General features: G+C 44.1%; 1 protein-coding gene across 3 annotated transcripts in view; it reads left to right on the top strand.

Moving 5' to 3' along the window:
• Positions 1-21,035, top strand: part of ZNF608 (zinc finger protein 608) — a 112,995-nt gene that overhangs the window by 81,143 nt on the left and 10,817 nt on the right. For all 3 annotated transcript variants that reach the window (XM_036280587.1, XM_036280586.1, XM_036280585.1), the window contains one exon: positions 20,825-20,912. In XM_036280587.1, the coding sequence (XP_036136480.1) occupies positions 20,825-20,912 (88 nt within the window). The remainder of the gene's footprint in view (positions 1-20,824; positions 20,913-21,035) is intronic.

Here is a 21,035-nt window from a genome sequence, read left to right as displayed (position 1 = left end):
CTTTATTCTCCCCCCCCCCCCTTCCCTTACTCACCGTCCCCATCCCTTCTTCTCTTTCTTTTTTCTCATCTTTTCAAACAAGAAAAGGTCTTTGATAAGCGGAATGAAAAGTGTACTTGCTAACCCTACAGCAGTGACTAGGTGGAGTTGGAAGTTCCCCTCAGACACACCCATCCTGACTTACTGCTGGGTCCTAGGAATCTGGCCCATAACATTGCAGAAAATAGCCTTGCTCTTCATCTGGTCTCTGAACTACAATTTATTTTATCTCTCACCGTGACCTATGCAGTTATTTGACCTCTGGTGAAAGCACACACAATTATGTAGTATTTCAAGATGTTAGTATTTAAGGCTATGGTGTAAAAATGCATACAGTACTTTTATTTATAGATGCTTTCTGTTTTTTTTTTAAGTAAAGGACAATAGATATCTGCTCCAGTGTGAGAATCTCCAGTGCGTTAGCACATCATTTTATTTTAATAAGCGAGCTTATGTTAATATGCTGAGAAGCCCCCAATTCCCCTCTACTTTTGTGAAGTAGCCATAGCAGAATTCTGCCTCTTGCCAGAAGAGATTAGTGCAGATGGTGAAATAATTCATTCTTTAAACCAAGTTAAGCTGTTGTATTAATACTCCTGTCAAAGGGCTCAGGTAGATGAAAAGTTCTCAGCCTCACTCCAGGCTCCATGGTGACCCCCCCAACCCCGTCCCCCGGAATGTGGGAAAGTAATGAATCAACATTTTTATTCCACATTTCTTTCCTGGAAAAACTCAACATGGTTTATGCTTGTCTTATTTTATAAGATGTATTTTTTTTTTTTTAAGTCTCTTAGCCTTGTTGCTCTAAGAATCACCTTAGCTGCTTGGAGTAGAGTTAAGAATCAGTATTTTCAATAAGAAGGGTATTTGTATCCTCCGGTGTATTTGGGAAAACATTAAGAGTCTGATATGCCTGGCTGGTGTGGTTCAGTGGTTGACTGTCGACTCATGCACCAAGAGGTCGCTGGTTCGATTCCTGGTCAGGACACATGCCCAGGTTGTGGGTCAGATCCCCAGTGGGGGGCATGCAGGAGGCGGCCAATTGATGTTCTATCTCTCTTTCTCTCTCTCTCAAAATCATTTAAAAAAAAAAAAAAAAAAGTCTGATAGGCCTGGATTTGAAGCCCACCACATAAACCATCTGCTAGGGATGTATGTTTGAGAGAAGAGATTCAGATTTCCTTCACTATTGGAGCCCCAATTCTTAACATTTAGCAAAAGTCAGAGCCTCAAAGCCTGGGACTTCGCTGTCAGTATCGCTGTTTGGTTTGGGTTTTGTGTGTTTTCACCCCTTCCTGCCAGGCCCCTTGGCCGTGGACCACCCCCCAGGCCAGGAGGCTGCGATGGCCTCCCCCAGAGCAGACAGCAGAGGCCGGGGGTGCAGGCCCTGCCGCTCGGCCGGCAGCGGCTACCTTTTGAGCCTCATGATAAAATGAAGTGAGCAGGACAAGAGGCGCACTGTGCCGGTTTAGATCAGCTCTGTTTTGTGATGTGGTTTCTCGCAGTGCGGAGATGCAGGCAGTGTGTTTGGGGGGTGGGAGAAGGGGCGTCACTCGGCTCGTTCTCTACCCCGTGCACCTCTCTCGCCAAGGTGCTGCCCCCGAAGGCAGTCGGGGCACTGCTTCGTCAGACTTTTTGCTGCTGTTTTTCTTCTCTGTGCACTAAGGCAAGGGTGGTCCCTGGTTCCTGTTACCTGCCACAGGACTTCGGTTATTATTAGTCAGTGCTCTGACTGTTTCTTTACCCAGACCTCAAAGAAGCCTTTTCTTGGTCCTCCTCTTCTCCATAGCAATTTCTGGTCACTTGGACGTGTGTCAGTCTCGCTGGGGCAAATGCCACAAGGGCTGCTGGCTGTTGGTCAGGCCTCCCGGCTGCATGGTGGGCTTGAACGGATCTTCTTAGACGCTCATTGGGAAAGCGCTGAGAAGCTGTTGACGGCTGGCCCGCTTGCCACCCACCTTGGATGCTGCGTGTGGACAGAGGATGATTGGGAGTCCCGGAGCCCAGGACCAGTCATTTCATCTCTCTGGGCCACACTTTCTTCTCCATAAAGAGAGCAATTTTAGAATAAGTGATCTCCAAGATTCCTTTTTTTGTTTTCTTTTTAATCCTCACCTAAAGATATTTTTCTATGTATCTTTAGATAGAGTGGGAGGGAGAGGAGAGGAGAGAAAGAAACATCAAGGTGAGAGGGACACGTCGACTGGTTGCCTCCTGCATGACCCTGACCAGGGCCAGGGACAAACCGCAACCGAGGTACATGTCCTTGACCAGAATCGAACCCGACACTCTTTGGTCTGCAGGCCGACGCTCTGCCGCTGAGCCAACCAGCCAGGGCTCCAAGAGTCTTTTGTGCTTCAACATTATAGGAATGTTTTGGCGTGTTTTCTATGGGAATTCGGGACACCACATGATGAACCTAAATGATGTACCTTGTCGCTTAGATTTAGTACTCTAACATGTTAGGGCCCATGTAAACCCCTTAAATTGAGGGCCAGCTGTGTATGTTCACCGTCTTTGGCTGCTATACATGGGGGTCTTGGGTGACTGTCACAAACCAGGAGTGGACCCCGGGTTCCAATTCCCAGTTCTGTTCTTACAGCCTAGGTGACCTTCAGCGGTAACTTACTACCTGCTTTTATGCCTCTGCCCATCGTTTGTAAAATGGAGATAATATAGTACCACCCCTCCACTGGGCTGGTAGGGGGATTAAATGAGTTAATATCGTAAGACGTTTTGAAGAGTGCCTGATACATAGCACTAAATTAACAAGCAAACAAAGTATCATCTCGGTGTTGTAAGATTTGTTCTAGGCAAAGACAGGAGTGCTTTTCATTAGCCTGCCGTCCTTTTCCCTTTGGTTTGGGAATCCAGCCCAGAAGATAGGAAGATGCTCACACTTGTAGCTCCTCTTACAGCTAAGAGTGGTGGTCATGTGTGTCCTTTCTGAAAGCCACCATCTGGCTGTCTTGACTGCAAGTTCTTCCAACACAGGTGACCATGAGGGTAATGAGAGCATTGCGGGGCTGCAGTGCACGCACACTGCCCCAGGAGCCCAGTTATGGTCCCCACTGGAATCAGCTTCCTCTGAGGTCACATGGAGTATAAACGGAGGAAGAGGAGTCATGGTGAACAGTGCTTCATGTGCACATGCTTTGTTACAAATATTGATTGCTCCCTCTCCAATCCCCAAACCCATACCAGGAAATTTTTTTTCTTTTATGTAATCAGTGGAGTTGTGAGTGCATTCTAAGTAGAAGTTATTTTGAAAGGTTGATCCTAAATTCCTCATGCACTCAGGCAGTTCATTTTTACTTTCAGTTGAATTGCTAATTTTATTAAGTAAACGGATATTTACATCTCTGTAATTTCCTGCATCTACACTGACCGTATTTACTCAGGTGTTGGTTAGCGGCATTTATATTGTTGCTGTTCTGGCTGTGTTATTTTAGACTAGCAATTTTTTAATACATTTTTTTTAGTATTGCTTTATTATACATTGTAGAATATTTGCCTACACAGTGTGATTTATGCATATTTACCAAGTTTCTATCTAAAAATATGCCCTAATATAAAACCAAGCTAATTTAATTAACCAGAATTAAACATTAAATGCCACAATTTGTTAAACAGATTATAACACTCAGGCACGGCAAACCCAGTTGGCATTTTGTTCGTTTGAGTTGTGAAGAGACTACTCAAAGTGAGTTGCTGATCTTGGGGGCGTGGAGAGCGCCTTTCCCAAGGCAGGGGTGTTGAAGTGGGTCCTTGTCCTCCCCACCCTTGTGTTAGGAGCCAGGCACATCCTAAAGCCTAAAGACCTGACATTTTTAAAGAAATAATCTGTTGGTATTAGTGGGAGAGCATGAGCTACTCTAAAGCACACTGGGAAAGAAAATCTGTATTTCAGTTGGCACCAAGAAAGTCCCTATGAGAAGTCACGGGCCACTTGTTGAGGACAAGTGATAAATGTCCTCACTTCCAGTTTGGGTACCACGGGCCAGTGCCAGCACACCCCCAGTGGCATGCTAACCGAAAGGCAGGTGAAATCGTCGGTGCCAACAAAGATCACAAGAAAACATCACTCAAAACTTCACCCGAGTTTTCCACTGTTAATAGTCACGAATGTGTCACCTAGGATTTGCATTGCTGAGCACCCAGTTAAATAATTTTATATCTCCCTGGAATCAGTTTCTGCTTATCACACATTTAGATCGAAAGCCATGGCTTTAAAATAGACATTCAGCAAATAAAATTTATGTTTCCTGAAAGGCAAGGAAGGCTGTCATTTCATGCTTCCTAACCTTCATCGTCTGTTTCCCTTTGGTACATGCAGGCAGCGGGGCCGCACAAACGGACGTGGCCATTATGGAGAGAGAGCTTTCTGCTCTGTCAGCCTTGTTTTATAAAAGCTCTGTTTTCTTTATTGCTTTGATCTATTACATCTGTAAAATTTATTTAAGCAATGACAAATCTCTCTTTGGGGCCCAGAGTCTGGGAGAATAACCACGGGCAGGCAATCGGGAGGAGATTTGTTGGATATGACTGTTCATTAAATTGCAAGGAGTATTGCGAGAGGCCGACAGTCCAGATCTGTGGTGGCTGGGAGGGGAAGGTCTGTGCTCGGAGCTTCTGCGTCAGGTGAGCAACAAATGTACCTTATCAATGGCTTTTGTAATAGTTCCATAAAAGTGGATGGCTTTTGAAATCCCAGAGGAAGGTTCCTGGTTTTTATTTGAACTTGTAAAGAGTACTTATTTTGCAAAATTTTCTCATGAAAAATAGAAGATACAGAAAACCACATTGTTACATCTATATTATTATCAAATTATTTTTAAAGTAGAATCAACTGAGATGGGTACCTACTTAGGAAGTACCAGAATCAGGTGACGAATAATGCTCAGCTCCACCGTTTTCACTTTGATATTTTCGTGTGTATGCATAATTATAATACTGGAGTTCACGTATAGTTTCATTCATTTTAATATTCCACATGACTTTAAAAACCATTTTTCAAGCACCTGCTCTTTGCCAGGCACTTCGAAAGACATAGTACGTAGGCTACTGTGAGAGGTTGGCAGGGAGATCAGGCGTCTGGGATGTCAGGGTAAGTCCTGTGGTGGGAATGTCCACGGGGGGTCATCGGCTTCCGGGAGCTCAGTGCACTTGGACTCGGAGTTTAAAGGCCCTGTGAGGTGTGAGGCAGCTGGGGGTGAAGCTGTGACAGTGGAAGGGGAGCCAAGGCCTGACTTTGTACGGTGTATGGGTGGAGACAAGGGGACAGAGTGGGGAACGAGTAGGGAGTCGAAACGGGCATGATTTGGTGACTGGTTCGATCTGAGTGCTTAAACAGAAGATACCTGGACTTGTGACCTGTGTCTCCTTTCAAACAACAACTAGAGACATAAGAAGATGGAACTGTAGTCCAGTGAAGTCCTCCCTCAGTTTTATACCAGCGATACCTTCTAAGCAGTTAAAGGTAAATATAGAAGGTTTCCAGGTCCCATGCTTTCCCCAGACCACTGTTTTCTCCTACGAGGCACGTTACAGGAGAGAATACCAGCAGTTCAACAAATGAAGGTGCACAGCCATCAGTGAGCCGGCAAATAGTTAGCAACGGGCTCCGGGGTGGGGGTTGCGGGGCCAGGGAGGAGGGAGCCCTCAATCCGAGTGTTTGCTGTTTCCTGTGTCTAGTGTCCTCACTGTGGTCATTTTCAAGCTTCCCGTGCGCTGTCCTGGATGTGCGGTTGGGCAGAGATGTGCACCTTGTACAGTACACGCCCCCACCTGACCCCGGTCGTCACTTCCATGACCTCACCTACCCTGTGGGTCCCCATAATCCAGCTCCTTCGGAAAATTATGTTATTTATAGACTTTATGTAAACTTACACAATGTGTTTTAGGAGCATGGTGACTGTGTTCAAATCTCTGACTTTGCAACCTGGGGCAAGTCAGTTGGTTCAAGCGTTCTTACAGTTAATTTGCTCATCAGTAAAATAGAGATATTAAAAGAACCTGGCATATAGGTGCTAAGAAATGAGATAATCTGTGCAAAATCACTTATTCTTGTGACCTACACATAGAAAGTGCTCATTCAATGTTCCTTATATTTATTTTCTGACTTTACCCCCTGGGGACAGTAACTAACTCAAATGTTAGCTGCCTGCTGTGTAAAATAATGCTTATTTTATTAGTTTTGAATTGCCTTCCTTGAAGCTTCAGAGGAGACCCCAAACTCAACAACTATACCAAGATTCGGTGAGCAGATCTTGAGTTCACCTTACCCACGGCTTAAACATGTTAGTGATATCTGTTTTGTCCCCTTGTGGCTTCCATCTTTATTGACTCCAGTCTTATCATTTGCAGTCTGTCTTCATACACACCAACTACTTCAATATTTTAGTATTCTTTAAATCTTTTTCTAACTTATTTCTGCACTGTAAGAAATAAGGACTACCCAAGGAAGTTACTTTATATTAAAACAGGCTACACGTTCAGTTTTGTTGTTGTTGTTTTAGTAATTTACAAAAAATTTTAGGGCTCTGGTAGCCCATGATGTTGATGAGTTTAATGTGCTTTGACCGTGCAGTCTTGGTTAAACTGGAAAATTCCAATTTTCTTTAATATTAAAGATGAGTTGGATTGAGTGACACCAGAAAAGACAGTGTGCTGGACCAAGGGGCTTTCTCAGGACCGATCGCACTGCTAGTTCTCAGAACCACCGCCTCTGTGGAAAGCTTATCAAATCTAGGCTTATAGTCGTGTCTTGGGGTCGGTACGCTATCGGACACACACACAGAGCAGAATGTAATTGAAAAATGGCTTTCTAGTCACTCATTTGGAAAAGTGTGCACTAACTCCTATACTAACTCATATACTTGGATGTACTGAATGAAATGGCATAATCTCTTGGCTAAATGTGGAAGGATTTTGTGGCTCTGAATGTCCAGATCAAAAGCTAAGACAAACAAACAAACCAAGCCATTTGTTTTCTGAGCTTTCCCCCCCTCTATGAAAGAAATTCTGTTTCCAAATCGTCAACATGTGATTTCTCCTTGGAATCGTTACACTTTCACCAAGTTTATTTGGGGGCCAGGGGCTTGCCCTGGGGCTGGCCTGGTGTGGACACCCACTGCAGCCAGAAACAGACCTGGGTGCCTGGAGCTCACCATTGACCAGGCCACCCCCTCCCCCTCCCTCTACCCTCAGAGGTCTGTTTGGGTAAGAAGAGAGAATAGTTTGTCTGTTTTTTCTTTCAAAGAAACTGGAAAGCCTTTGGACCAGTAATTCTGCAACGTCTTTAGAGTCTAGAATTCTTCAAGCAGAGCCTGAGTGGAAATTTGTAATCTTCACCCTGGGGCCATCCAGTCAGTTGCTGGCTGCTCACAAATATAGCTACTAGTTTTAGCTGAACCGATCTTCAGTCATTTTAGGCAAAGGACAACAGAAAGGAATGATAGGCTTCTCCATCAAGCGTTTTCCTGCCCCATGGACTAATCCCCACAGATATTTGCCATGAAAAAAATATTGAATGCCCTGAACGCCAATTGCCAAGTGTTAGTTAGCATTATCCAGCATTAGTTAGCATTCTGTGTTTTGCATTGGTATTAGATTTAGCAATTCAGAGGTTGGTGGGTACAAATCAGATTTTTGTCGTGTGTGTGTGTGTGTGTGTGTGTGTGTGTGTGTACTCTTGAGACTGTTGCAAGGCAACCTGGAAAGATGTTGAAATGTTGAGTCAGGTCTTCTTCCAATGAAAAGAGGTATAAAACACACCCTGATGACGAGCTGCAATTAACAGTGCATTACTTTCTGGAAAAGACTTCAAGCTGGCTGCCCTGCAGGTCAGAGTCAATCAAGACTGAGTTACTAACAATAGCCTTTCTCTCTTGCTGAAGCCTTGGACTTAACCCTAACTTCATCAGACTAGAGAAGAAGAGAATAAAGCGAACAATAGGAGTCTTGGAGGTTGACTTGAGCCTAATGCTCAGAGGCTGTAAAAGCTGTCAGAGAGCTTGATTGATGGGCTCTCACGCCTCAGTCCCCAATGCAAAGCACTAATGTTCCAGCCTCTTCTGAGAGGGTTGATGTGCCACCTGGGGTCAGAGCGTATCAGCCTGTGGGGCTAATGTTTCAGATGAGGCCAAAGTGCAGTCAATAATTTATACGGAAATTTGTGCTTAGAGTAGCAAGGAAAGCAAGTTTTGACTTGAATTCCAGTCTGTCCAAAAAAGAAGTCTGGGTCAACTTTAGATCCTCCCCTTACCATCATTGTAGTGTGTGTGTTAATGGCACTTAAGACAAACTTTAATTGAAGAAGTGAATTAAAGTCATTATGGAATGTTTACTTAGCAGTTATGTGGAAACAAATTTCAGTGGTTTCAGAATAGATAGGTGAAATGGGGAAAGGAAATCATCAACGATTTTGAACATATTAAAAAAAAAAAGTAAAATCACCTCTAGAAAGTAAGAACCAGAGCAGGTTAAATCATAGTGACTTTGTCTGTGGGGAGAGTCTGAAATTGAGGTTAGCGGTACTGACAACATGGAGAGAAATGTTAAGTAATATCAAAGACTAGAAGAGATACAAGTATCAGAGAGGAATTAGGTTGCACTCAGATGCCTTGGATACTTCTTCATCAGGTTTGCTGAGAAGTGTAACCAAAAGTCGGCTCAGGTGGCTGGGTGCTGCTGTATGTGGGAGTGTGTGCACCGAGCATCTCTAGGTCCACATGAACACATGCATTTATACCCTCAGCACACAGACATATAGACAGCAGAGCAGTGACACCCAGCGAGGCTGGTCAATCAATAACCAGCTAAGTTTTGTTCTGCTGCAGCAAAACGAGGCCTTGCTCCAGTGAGTGCTAACAAAGGCCCCTCTCCCTGCTCTGCTGAGGAGAGCACTATTAGTCACGCTTCATTAGGCTTGTTTACAGAAAAGAGCTGGTCTCTAAGCCAGTTATTGAAATACTTGTAACTCTGTTGGGCTTTTTTTTTTTCTTCCCTGAAAGATAAGAACTTTGGAATGTGGGGTGGGGGAGGGTGGGAAGGCAGCCTCTGACCTTTGTCAAGAAAACAGGTCTGTTGAGATGGGAATTGCAGAGATGAGTTTGCATTTAACCTCCTCTGTGCCCCCAGAGCCTTGCTGCAGGGTCTCATTGCTGCTGTCCAGGTAGTGGGGACCTTTCTCGTTGCCCTTTGTAATTGAGACAGATGTCAGGCATTCAGGTCTGTGCGCTCTTCCTGAAAACTTGACTTGAGGGTTTCCTTAGCCCAGGTCTCCAGAGAGGAGGCCCCAGTGGTTTGGAACTGCACTTCTGAGCTGGCTTTATTACTGAACGGTGACAGGAGGACATGTTTGCTTTAAACAATGGGTGTGATAGGAAGGGTCACTTCATATCGGTCAAAATCGGTGTTGGGTGTAGAAATAATAAAAGTCCTAATGTTGGAATTTGCAGCCCTTAAGATTCTAAAGGATACATAGACACAGACAACTGTATGGTGGCGACCAGAGGGAAGGGGCTTGGGGGGAGAAAGGGTAAAGGGAGCCAAATATATGATGATGGAAGAAGATTGACTTAGGGTAGTGGGCACACAATGCAATATACAGATGATGTATCATAGAAATGTACACTTGAAACCTATACGATCTTATTAACTAACGCCACCCTGATAAATTTAATTTTTAAAACATTCTAAAAGATAGAGATGCTATATGCACAGTCAGCCTGGTCACCAGGAATACAGGACATAGAGTAGGTGCCGGTGTCTGTGTGAGCTGACCAGGAAGGAATGCAGGGGCTGCTGCCTGTATTCAGAGTTGGGGGTTCTTGGCGTTTGGGCGCCTCCTCTCATTCCTCAGCTTGTGACCTGGTTTATGGGGGAGTTTCCAAGGTGAGGGAGGCCAAGTCCATTTGCTGAGTAATGGACTCTTGTGTGCCAGTGCCCATGTTAAAGGCTTTACCTAAGTCACACCTTATTTGATGTTGATACTGTCCCTATTTTATTGATGAGGAAGCTGGTGCTTAGAGAGGGTTAGTTCAAGGTGAAGCAGCTACAAAGCGGGCTTTGAGCCAGGTGAGGGTGTCTCCAGAGCCATCTTTGCAGGCGGGGGGAGGGGGGGCTCCATTGGATCACCAATCACTCTTACTCTTTCTTCCTCCCTAGTCCTCAAAGTAGACGTGATTGCAGACTAAGCTTGATTAGAGTTCGTTCCTCCAGCTTCCCTTATTTCAGTCTGAACCAGAGCCATAATTGCGTGGCTTCCCTACCCGAGTGTGTGAACTACCTCCCACGCTGCTGCGGGCAAGGCTGGCTCCAGGTGGGAACGGGCGGCGTGCCCAGGACACAGACCTCCCTCGCCTCACTGCATGTCACTAAGGGTGCTGACCCTGGTTTCTCTGACACCCACATCCCTTGTTTCCTTTTTAGATTTGCAAAGATGATGACTTCTAGGTGGTATACACAGTGTGCCATATATGTGTAAGCCTCGTACACACACACACACACACACACACACACACACACACACGTGTGCAGTTCTGTGTTTTTCAGCCACTGTGGTAAATGGCTATTTTAAATTTCAGCAAGTGGAATAATAGCAGAGTGATCATCTCCAGTAAATGCTGTTGGCCTTTGTCAAGAATGGCTTGTTCAGGGGTTTGATGATTTACGGGGACGCAGCTGGTGGCCAGCAGAGCTGTAGGAATGCCTGCTCTCCTGGGCCCAGTAGAGCTAGAGATGAAAAGGGCCCAGAGCTGGCACAAAAGCCAGTGAGCGCTCTGACTTTAACTAAAGCATCATAATTTATATGAAGCCGGGTTCCTGAGTCCCAGGGAGATGCATGCATCAGGAGCGGCTTTTTGAGGCGAGCATAATTGTCAGTTGGTTCCCACTGTCCCCTGTCTCTCAAGGACTGGGATGATGAGAAATAACTTTAAAACACAGCCCTATAATCTAGACTTATATTACACATGTTTTGACAAGCAATTTGCTAGCACTGAAATCTGAAACTCTGCTAATCTCCCACCTAGATTGACCTACAGTAGGTTTGTGAAGAAGACTAGGTGACAGGAGCCGGGAGGGCTGGTACCACCGCGGTCCCTTTCCCAGACCAGCCCTTCCCCGAACTCTATGAGGAGTTTCATTCTTACATTTTATTTCCTTTGCGTCTTTCATTTTCATTCATCTCAATAATTACTTTGCCTTCCCGCCTGCTCCCCCCTCCCTGGATCCCGCCATAGGGGAAGCCCTGGGCGAGAGACAGATGGCTCCCTTCTCCGGGAGCAGGGAGGTGCAGGAGCCGCTAAGTGACTTTACAAATGTGCAGCCTCTTCCCCTTCTCCCCCTGTCCCCCCTAGAGTACTCTCTTTTAGAAGAAGTGGCAGAGAGGAGGAGATTTTGCCTTCAGGATCATATTTTCCCCCTGGTTTTGCTGTTGTCTTTACCCGTTGTTCACGGTGAAAGGAATGCATTGTGGAGACCCTGGCTGCAGAAGTTGTTAGATCCTGTGATTCATGGGAAGTGGGGGAATGACAGGGTCTGAGAGCAGAAGGCCTGCGTTCTTTCAGTTGCATCTTTGTGGCTTGCGGGTCTGAGGGGGGAGTACGGAGAGGCTGTTTCCTCTCCCTCTGGGGGCCTGGCTTCAGGCTTTGTGCCTGGGCCTCATGAACATAGCTGTCTCCTAAAATAACACTCTTAAAGGAACGCGTGTTAGGAGCAATAACCATGTCACTATCATGGCTCTGTAGTAGGCATAATTGAGTGCATACTTATTTACATTTTTAAAAATCCTCACCCAAGGATATGTTTATTCATTTTAGAGAGAGAGGAAGGGGGCTGGGGGAGATACGTCTATTGGTTGCCTGTCCCCAAGTGGAGACCCTGGGTGCCTTAGCAGAAACTACTATATGCATCTCTACTGGGGACTGAACCCTCTACCTAGGTTTGTTCCCGGACTGGGAGTCAACCCCACAACCTTTTGGGTGCATGGAACAACACTCCAACTAAGCCACCTGGCTGGGACCCTTTCCCAAACTGTTGAATGCTTTTATTTAAAGGAAGAAAAAAATAACCTCCTAATGAGCTAATAATTAAAGCTTGATTGGGGGAGGTGAGTCAATTCTGTTGTACTTGGCACTGACCTCTGGTCTGCTCCTGAAGAAAGAGAAGAGGGGAATGAAAAATCATCTCTCTCCTCTAATGTGGACATTGTGCCTAAAATAAAGGAGCGGGATCAAGGAGCCTGTTGGCACTAGAAATCAATCATCTAAACTCATCGTATTTCAGATAAACTAATGTGTGCCTGCAGAGGACTGGAGAAGACTCGGGTTTCGTACTCTGCACCGGAGTCAGAGTGCCGCTGTTGCTTGTCTCTGTGCCTGCCTCAAGGAAAGTTCAATCAAAGAGAAGAAATGAAACCTCTTTATGCAAATGAGTACACATGTACATATACTCTGTACATATACACGTGCAGTTCATGCATTTAAATTGCTCCAGATGTCTGTCTCAGAAGACTTTGTATTGTTTTCTGTTCCATCTCCCCGGTCCCCCTTTCTCCCTTCTGCTCTTCCCCTCCTTCACCTTTTATCTTTTCCTTGAGCATAGCACCTCATCCTGCTGTGTGCTGGCTGAGCGCTGATGGACCACAGCTTGGAAAGCATCCCCTAGAGGTTCAGGAGGGGGTTTAGATGCAGCCTGGCTAAGTGGCTCTGACTTGCTGCTGCTGTTGAATCAAGCTCAGGGGGCTTGTCTCCCCCCAGCACTGTCACCTAAACATGTCCTCGTGCCTGTCTCTACATGGAGATCCTGGGTACCTTAGCAGAAACTATTGGAGGAACTGCCTGGGCACTGAGGGCTGCAGATTGTGGTGTGAATGGTTGCTGTATATAATTTTTCCAAAACTGGCATCTAGCCATCAAGGACTATGTTGCTTTAGGATGTATGTATCTGCCTGACTTAAAAGCACTTTTTTTTTTTTGTTATGGATCATGTTTAAAATTACTTTCTAAAGATCCATGTGGTTTTTTTTTAATTTTTATTTCATTATGCTCTTTGTTCCCCAAAATGCCTATACTGACATCTATGACATCTTATAACTAGGAAACTTGCTAAAACATGTGCTGATTATGTAAAGGAAGTCAAGCATCCTTCTACAGTAAACACGGAGCTCTAATGATATGTTTTGATTTAATTTTTTAGAAGTTATATCTTAGGTTATCAAAGTTTTCATTAATGTTTAAACTTGTATAATACTTGGTCAGTGAAAATATCGTCACCATCCACATGTGTATGGGACAGCATTTTAGTGTTCCCGGAGGTGCCTTACAAGAACCTGATTTCTGTTCCCTCTTCTTCCCCACAGACTTCTTAACAGGCCATTGTATTTTCTAGAAGTGGGAAAGGATAATGTTACTAGGGAAGCAGGAAAAGAAAGACAGCCAGAGCTTCTTTTAGCTGACCAGTCAACTGGATATTGACCACCTGTCTTCACGGGAAAGAAATAGATGGCAGTGAATAAGCGAAAGTCTAGTTTTCCAAGAAGCTCAATGATTTTCCCAAATCAATACAGCTCGTCAGGCCTCAGAACAAAGGCTGCAGGCGAGGTGACAGTGATGGAAACGGCTCTGTGTTCTTTTGTGTATTAAACCATAAGACCCGTGGGGAACACGGTTCCTTTAGCCATGTTTTCTTTTCTTTTTTTAAAGGCTTATTTAGTGTATTTGGGGAGGGGGGGGATCCTTTTAAATTTTTTAAAAAAGATTTCCATAGGTTGTATCTGACAACCAGCTTTATTTTTGAAAGAGACAAGCACAGTCAAGTAAAAAAAGAATACCATCTTTTAACTTGTAGATTAGGACAGCATTTTGTCATTGCTTTTTGGTATTGGTCTGGTATATTTATTTGGGTTGAGGCTTTATTTATTTTTTTCTTGTTATTTATGGGTAGGGTTTAGATGAACCAGAAAGAAACGTCTCGGTGTCCAGATTAACCTCTGGCAAATAAAGAATCATAACTATCCTCCCATAAACGAACCTTGTTCCCAACGTCCTGAAAAATAACACCAAACCCTAATAGGAATGCTGAACCGTCATCTGAGAGGTTATAATTAACGTAGATAGAGTGGTGCCAACATATTCCAGCCGCCGACAGAGAACATCTATCCAAACCAGCAATTTTTAGCCCTTCAGTCCTTTAATCTTTAAGCTCACTGTGCTTTCATAAAGTAGTACATTAACACCAGAGCAGTGTGTCTCTGGGGTTAATGGCCGGGGTGGCGGCACACTAGGGCATAAAGTGTTTCATTACACTTCCCTTTGTTAGCGCTGCCCTATCTCCCAAGCTCCATTGCCGTGCACTGTTTGTTCAGATAAAGCCCAATGTTCAGGGTGACTAATCGCAGCACTGTGTTCCAGATGGTTTGATTACAGGATGTGGTTAAAGTGACTCTTCAAACATTCGGCCCAGCAGTAGGGCTCTTTAAAAAAATTCTGCATGTTCGGGTCACGTGACAGTGCTTTTCTTGTCCTCGTGCTGCATATATATACGTGGCATAGGTACTGGGAAAGTCCCTCTGCTTGGCTCTCCTGGATTTCATTGGCAGCCTGAGTTGTACATTTAAAATGTCCTCAAATAATGATAAACTCAGCTTTGTCCTTTGAAGAGAGACCGATCTGAAGGTTGGAAACTCTGAAGCCAGAAAAATGAACAAGAGCACTCTACAAAACCCGGCTTTTTAGAAAGTACCACCAGCGTTGGATACAATGGGACCACGAGTACAGACTATTGGAGGGGGTTCAGTACAAAGGAGCGGTGATAAATCATACCTTATACAATAGTCACATTGTATAAAAATATAGGGTAATATGATAGCCGAAATATATGAACTTTATCTGTACTCATGAAACCAGCATACTGTGGCATTTTTATTGTCACTAATGTTTCTACTGGAAAACATATATAAAAGGAAAGAAATGTGTAAACTTTAAAAAAGGGGGGTTGTGGCATCGATGGGTTGTATTTCGTTGTTATTGGAGTGGGGTTTCTGTTTTCTGCGTGAGTGCACACCAAGCCCATCCAGATGTGGTAGTTTGAATAAGAATTCAAAAAAAAACTATGTCTGATTCCAGATTCAGCATTTGCAATGCTTGGCAAAGAACTTCTGTCCCAGGGATGAGGCACTTGAAAGACCCTGAAATGGTCTTTAAACTGTAATACAAACAGAGACGCTGATCCACTGGGAAGTCAGCCATTTGCCCAGTTCTTGAAAAAGCATCTTCAGAAATACTAGAAACAGTAATTCATAAACCATATTTATAACATCTTTGGAGCCAAATCTCTCCACAGAGAATTTCTAGCATCTATAAGCCAGTGGAAGATTATGCTTATTGAAAAAGTATGGGAACAGTGAAAAGAAGTGACTACGATTCAAATCTAGAGCCTCTTCAGTCACCCCCTGGTAGTTCCTAAGTGTTGAATGAACTCTCTGAGTGCTGGGCACTGTGCCCACAGGTGTGATAGGTGTAGACCCTGCTCCTATTTTCAGGGAGTCTAGTCTAGTTGGCAGAGATAGGGATACTGTATGTATAGTGGTGTAAGTGTTAAAGGGACCATTATGAGGGTGAGAGAGTGAGTCTCAGTATTGTTTAAACACAGTAAGAGTTTACTTGCTGCTCACCTAATAGACTAAGTCAGTATTCCTGTCGGGTGAGGTTCCTCATTGTCATTCAGGGTCCCAGATGAAGGACACCCTGCCATCTTCTTGTGGCCTTCAAGCTTGCTGTAGTCTGCATCCCAGACAGCCAGAAAGGGGAAGAGATTAGAAGAACATGCATGGGAGATTCTTATGGGCCAGGCTGGAAGTGACACATATTAGTTGACTCACTTTCCTTTCTTAGAACTGAGGCACAGGGCCACATCTAACTGGTAGGGAGGCTGAGAGGTGGCTGGCTGAGCGGAAACGCGGATTCCGGTGAGCAGTCATCGGTGAGCCGGACTATATGGAGTGAGTGAGGACCCAGGAAGGAGTGGCGGTTTTTTTGTGGTATGCATGGTCTGTCTGTGACTGGAGATGATTCAGAGAAGAGATGACACTTGACTTTGTCTCTGTTTGGTCCTAATTTGTTAGGAAGCTTAACTTTCCTTGAGGATTTGGACTAGGACCACTTTCAAGTTTTCTTCATGGGAATTGAAAGTGACAAGAAGAATGGATGAGGACACTTGAGGCTGGAGGGGGAAAGGAGAACTGGAGGTGAAGAGAATGTCAACATGATCACTGTCCTTGCCTGGATGAAAGCTTGTCGAGTGGCTGATGGGTGGACTGTCTCTCCAGGGTATCGGAAAGCACATCGAGGACCACGATATTCAGACAGGTTTTAGTTCAGAGCCAGGAACAACTTCTAAACAAGATGTGTGGAAGATGAGCGCGCATCGTGGGTCCTGTTAGTGATGGAGAATACAAAGTGTTGGCTTTCTCATTTCATAGCTAGTGTATCCTCGGGGATTTGGGCCACCACAGTTCTCTCAGCCTTTAGTACCTTGTGACCTTTAGGTTTCTACTCTTATTATTAATGTTGCCTTCCATGTTACTACTTCAGATTCCCAAAGTAAGTCCCTGTTTGGCTGCCTCTGCTTCAGGTGTCCATCACAGGAACAGTCAGGTGAGGCCAGGGTTGGGATTACTGGGCTAGGAGCCTAGTCCCCTAAGATTACCATCTGAGCAGGGAGTGTGGGCAGGGCAGGCACTATGAAAGTTACGTTCAGGATCTAGTTTGCTGTGAAAGATTGATTGAGGTGCCTACTCACTAAGTATGGACAATATGCACACTATACTTCCATGATATGCCTGTGTTGGTTCCGATACAGATTTGCAGACTCTTGAAGTGTAGAACTTGGATGGAGTTCTAGTTAAAACATGATTTGATTCCACAGCACCAAGTAAGTTCCTAGTGTATACCCTGTAGATGCACAATAAATGCTTAATGGGCCTGACCATCTCTCTGGAACCACTTAACTGCCGAGTATTGACAGGAGGAAATAGGAGAACAGTGTGACTGTGGAATCCTTATGAGAGCTCAGGGCTCTTTGACTTGTAGAGGGAAGGGGCTCAGGTTATAGAACACAGACCATGTTGTCGAGTGTCCTGTGAGTAATATGCTTTATGGGGGTGGCAGCTGAGATTCTGTAGACAAAGCCTTAATACAAAGAAGAAAATAACCCTTTGTGGCAAGCACACACATCATTCTCCTCAGCTGTATTCTTACTTGGTAACAATTGTCAGATAGTTTTCAAATATAAAATGTTACAGGGCAGGCTTTATTTGAATTTTGAGAAAGACCATGCCCAGTCCATGGGTGGAAAGGGGGATAGTAAACCTGGTGGGATACTTGAGAATATAAAGATAAAAAGGACTTGTAGAGACTACCCCAGCATCTACCTCATAGGCTGGACATTTTAAAGAATAAATGTGCACTAAAAGAAATATTAAATATTTTTAATACATGTACATTTATTTCCAATTTATGTAAAAATTAAGCTAGAAACATAACGATGCCCATATTTGTCAAATTCAGATTTGTACTTTTAAAAGTACTATATTTCATTTGGAGCATTTATGCCTTTAAAAAGGTAGAGTCAGATTTATATGGCCATGGGTTGCAAAGTGTTCAAGATGTTGAGACTTTAGCAAAATCATAAATCATGTACCTCTTTTAGAGCTGATGCACAACCTATATCCTTGGCCTCTCACAATGGGATGTTGTCTAAACAGAAACTTCCTTACAGAGAAACAATACACTTTGTAGTTCATGAGAAGAGTTCCTTAGACCTTCATTCCAACCTAGAGCAGCAGAGTTGGATGTGTGAACCTGTGCGTGTGCAGAGTCGCAGGTGAATTCTAGGCAGCTGCAAATGTTCTGTGGCATTGTGAAGTGGCTTGTACATATGAAGAAAAATAGACACAGCACAGGTATTTAATTAGCACTGCATGATAGAGACTGTTCAAAATCCCTCCGGGAGTAGAGCATTTATTTTGAGCTTTTTAAATAAAGGAGGGCTCTTAGAAAAATTAAGCTGACCTATGGAGGCCCTTTGAAGTTGAAAACGGACTGTAAGGATTTTTTTCCCCAGGTGCTAATAATAATATTGCTTGTACTTGGGTAAGAAGTCTGCTCATGTAGTGTGGCTTCTAGAAAGTCACAGGCGATGTGAATAGTTGTCCAATGTGGAAGTTGCAAGTGGAGTTGTCTTTGTGACAGCTTTAAACAGTAGACCCAGATAACCAAGCATATGTTTGCTTGGGGTCCCTGCCTTCTCACTGGTCCCCCGTTTTCCTTCATCCTTTTCTGAGACCCGGAATTCGGTTCTGCGGATTCCAGGCAGGCTGGTGAGCTGCAAAGGTGCGCAGCGTGGATCGTGGCGGTAAAGCTGCACAGTCACACAGACGCAGCTTTCCTGGGACCCACCCGGGTGATCGGCCGAGCGGGGCCCAGCGGGGCCCAGCGGACAGCCAGCCGCTCTGGTCCCCTGAACCCTGGCTTGGCACGCCCCCGCCCAGCCCACCACCCGTGTGCTGCCTCCCCTCCACCGAGCTCCTTTATCCTTTATCTGCGCTGCCTCCCCGCTCCCTGGGGCCACCCTCGGCCCAGCCAATCAGACGCGAGCGTTCCCAGCAGGCGCCGGCCAATCCGCGGCCAGCGTTTGCTGGAACCGCGAAACCCTTAGGGGAAAAGCAATAACAAAAGCCTTTCACTGCAGACAAATGTTAAGTGTCTGTGCAGACTTTTCCTGTTTTTAATTTTATTACTGCAAGAATGGAGGGTTTGTTGTTTCTTTCATGTTTCCTTTCAAGCAATTTTAATTATACATTTGTGCTACATCAGGGACTCTGGAACGCAGTGATTCCGCCTATTGCATCTAAAGCTGAAATGCAGTAACCTTCTGGCAATACAGATATATTCCTGCACTGTAAATATAGCTGACATGCTAAAGAATTTTAAGCAGCTGCAAAGGTCTTTGACACCACACACAGTGCCCCAGAGAGCACATGATGAGAAAAGCGGCCCTGTCTTCCCCTTGGCCTCCTCTCCCCCCTTTTCCTGAAGGGATGTGCTCATAAAGAATCCTTTCCTCCAATTGTTGTCTTGTGCAAATTTTGACCACATGCCTAATTACCATTGATTCTCATCCCAATGTGAATTTTTATACTCAGTGTTTTGTTTTGTTTTTAAACAATGTCCTGAGGGAATCAGAGTGGAATCAACCCTGATCTGAGGAAATGCTTGCTTTGCCTCGTGCTAGCTTTTCCCTCCCTGCTACACTATTACTACAGTGAGTGAATTCAGCTGTCACCTAAGTAATAGCAACATAGACCATATGGGAAACAATTTTTAAGTCTCTTTTGGAGACTTCTGAAAAAAATCCTTACTTTCCCCTTACTCAAGTCCCAACCATTCAAATATTTTACCTGCTGTTAAAATGCTCCCAAGGAAATGAACCTTACCTTGTGAGGTGTCCCTTTACCGTAAAGGAGTTCAGTGTAGGTTTTCTATAAAATTCGAAATGGCCATGAGCAAGTGAGCAAACCAGCTAGAAATAGACTTTGAGTAATGTCCCTTGGTGTTTCCAAGAAAGAGTTGGGGGTGGGGGGAGACAGGGGAGGCACAGAAAAGAAAACAAAGTCTCACTTAAATGTTTTATTGCTTTACCCTAATATTTTATGTCTATCTCAAAATCTAGGCCCTTATAATATATGCTTTAAACGAGTGATTTAAAAAAGACATGGCTCTTGTTCTCTAGTGAAATAAAGAGGATGTTATATTTTGTTTCTCTATGACATTTGGTATACTAAGAGCACTTAAGTTTCGTAATTCACAGATGCAGTGCTAAATTAAATTGTCCGTCTGCAAAGCAGTTGGGAAAAGCAGAATGGCTTGCAGGAAACAAGTGTGCTGGTTTGAGGGGGGTTTTTTGTTTTGTTTTCTTTTTTTCCCTAATCTTCTGTGGCAAATGCTTACTAAAGTTGATTCTAAAGATAACCCTAAGAACAAATCTATTGTGCACATTTATTTTCTTAGGTGGGCTATTTTAGGAGTATTTAATATGAAACAAGACTAAACAGTGAAACAGATACTGTACCAAGACTGATTCTTGTCTCACAAAGCCAGAGAGAGGAAGATTAGGAACAAGAAATCATAGCTGATTGTCTGCTATCTGGGCTCCAAGCCACCACTTCCCTGCTCTATACCTATATTTGTGCACCCACATAAGTTTTTTCTAAGTAAAAATCGCCATTATTTTATATTGTTGAATTAGAAACAAAACCAATTCCTTTCAGTCACCTTCTGGTTTAAGCACTGGTAACTGGCATTTAGTTTTTGTTGGCTGCTTGCCAAACGAAAGCAATTATGTGTAATAATAGAAAAATTAAGAGGTGAGTGTTGCTATTTTACAGCAGGACATGGCAAAAACCATTTCCTTCTGTCAGCAGTATCTTGATTACACTCTCACACACAGCCTTACCCTTTTGTACTGCATGTGCATGAGTGTACACACACACACACACAAGTTCCTGTGGGTTTTCATTTGAGGTCACTGAAACCAGAAAGAGGAAGAATGCAAACCACAGCTTTTCAAAGCAAATGAGAATAGAACTTTGCTGGTAAAGTAGTAATAGTAGTAGTAGTAATATAATAATAATAATAATAATAATAATAATAATAATAATTGAACTGTAAATAGACTAATCTGTGCTAACATGGTCCTCCTTCATTCCCCACTCCTGCAGGTGTCCTAGTGGTCAATGTCACGTGGAGGAATAAAACTTATGTAGGGACCCTACTGGACTGCACCAAGCACGACTGGGCCCCTCCCAGGTATGCACAGAGCCTTTTATTTCGGGCTCTGTTTTCTCTCCTCTTTCCTCTCCTTCCCCCATCCTCTCTTTGCAAGGAAACTATAGAGAGAGATGAATAATACATAAAAGTCTGCCTGTAATT

Source organism: Molossus molossus, unplaced genomic scaffold (assembly GCF_014108415.1).
Source record: "Molossus molossus isolate mMolMol1 unplaced genomic scaffold, mMolMol1.p scaffold_m16_p_3, whole genome shotgun sequence".
In the NCBI taxonomy this organism is placed as follows: Eukaryota; Metazoa; Chordata; class Mammalia; order Chiroptera; family Molossidae; genus Molossus; species Molossus molossus.
This window is presented reverse-complemented; position numbering and strand designations above follow the sequence as displayed.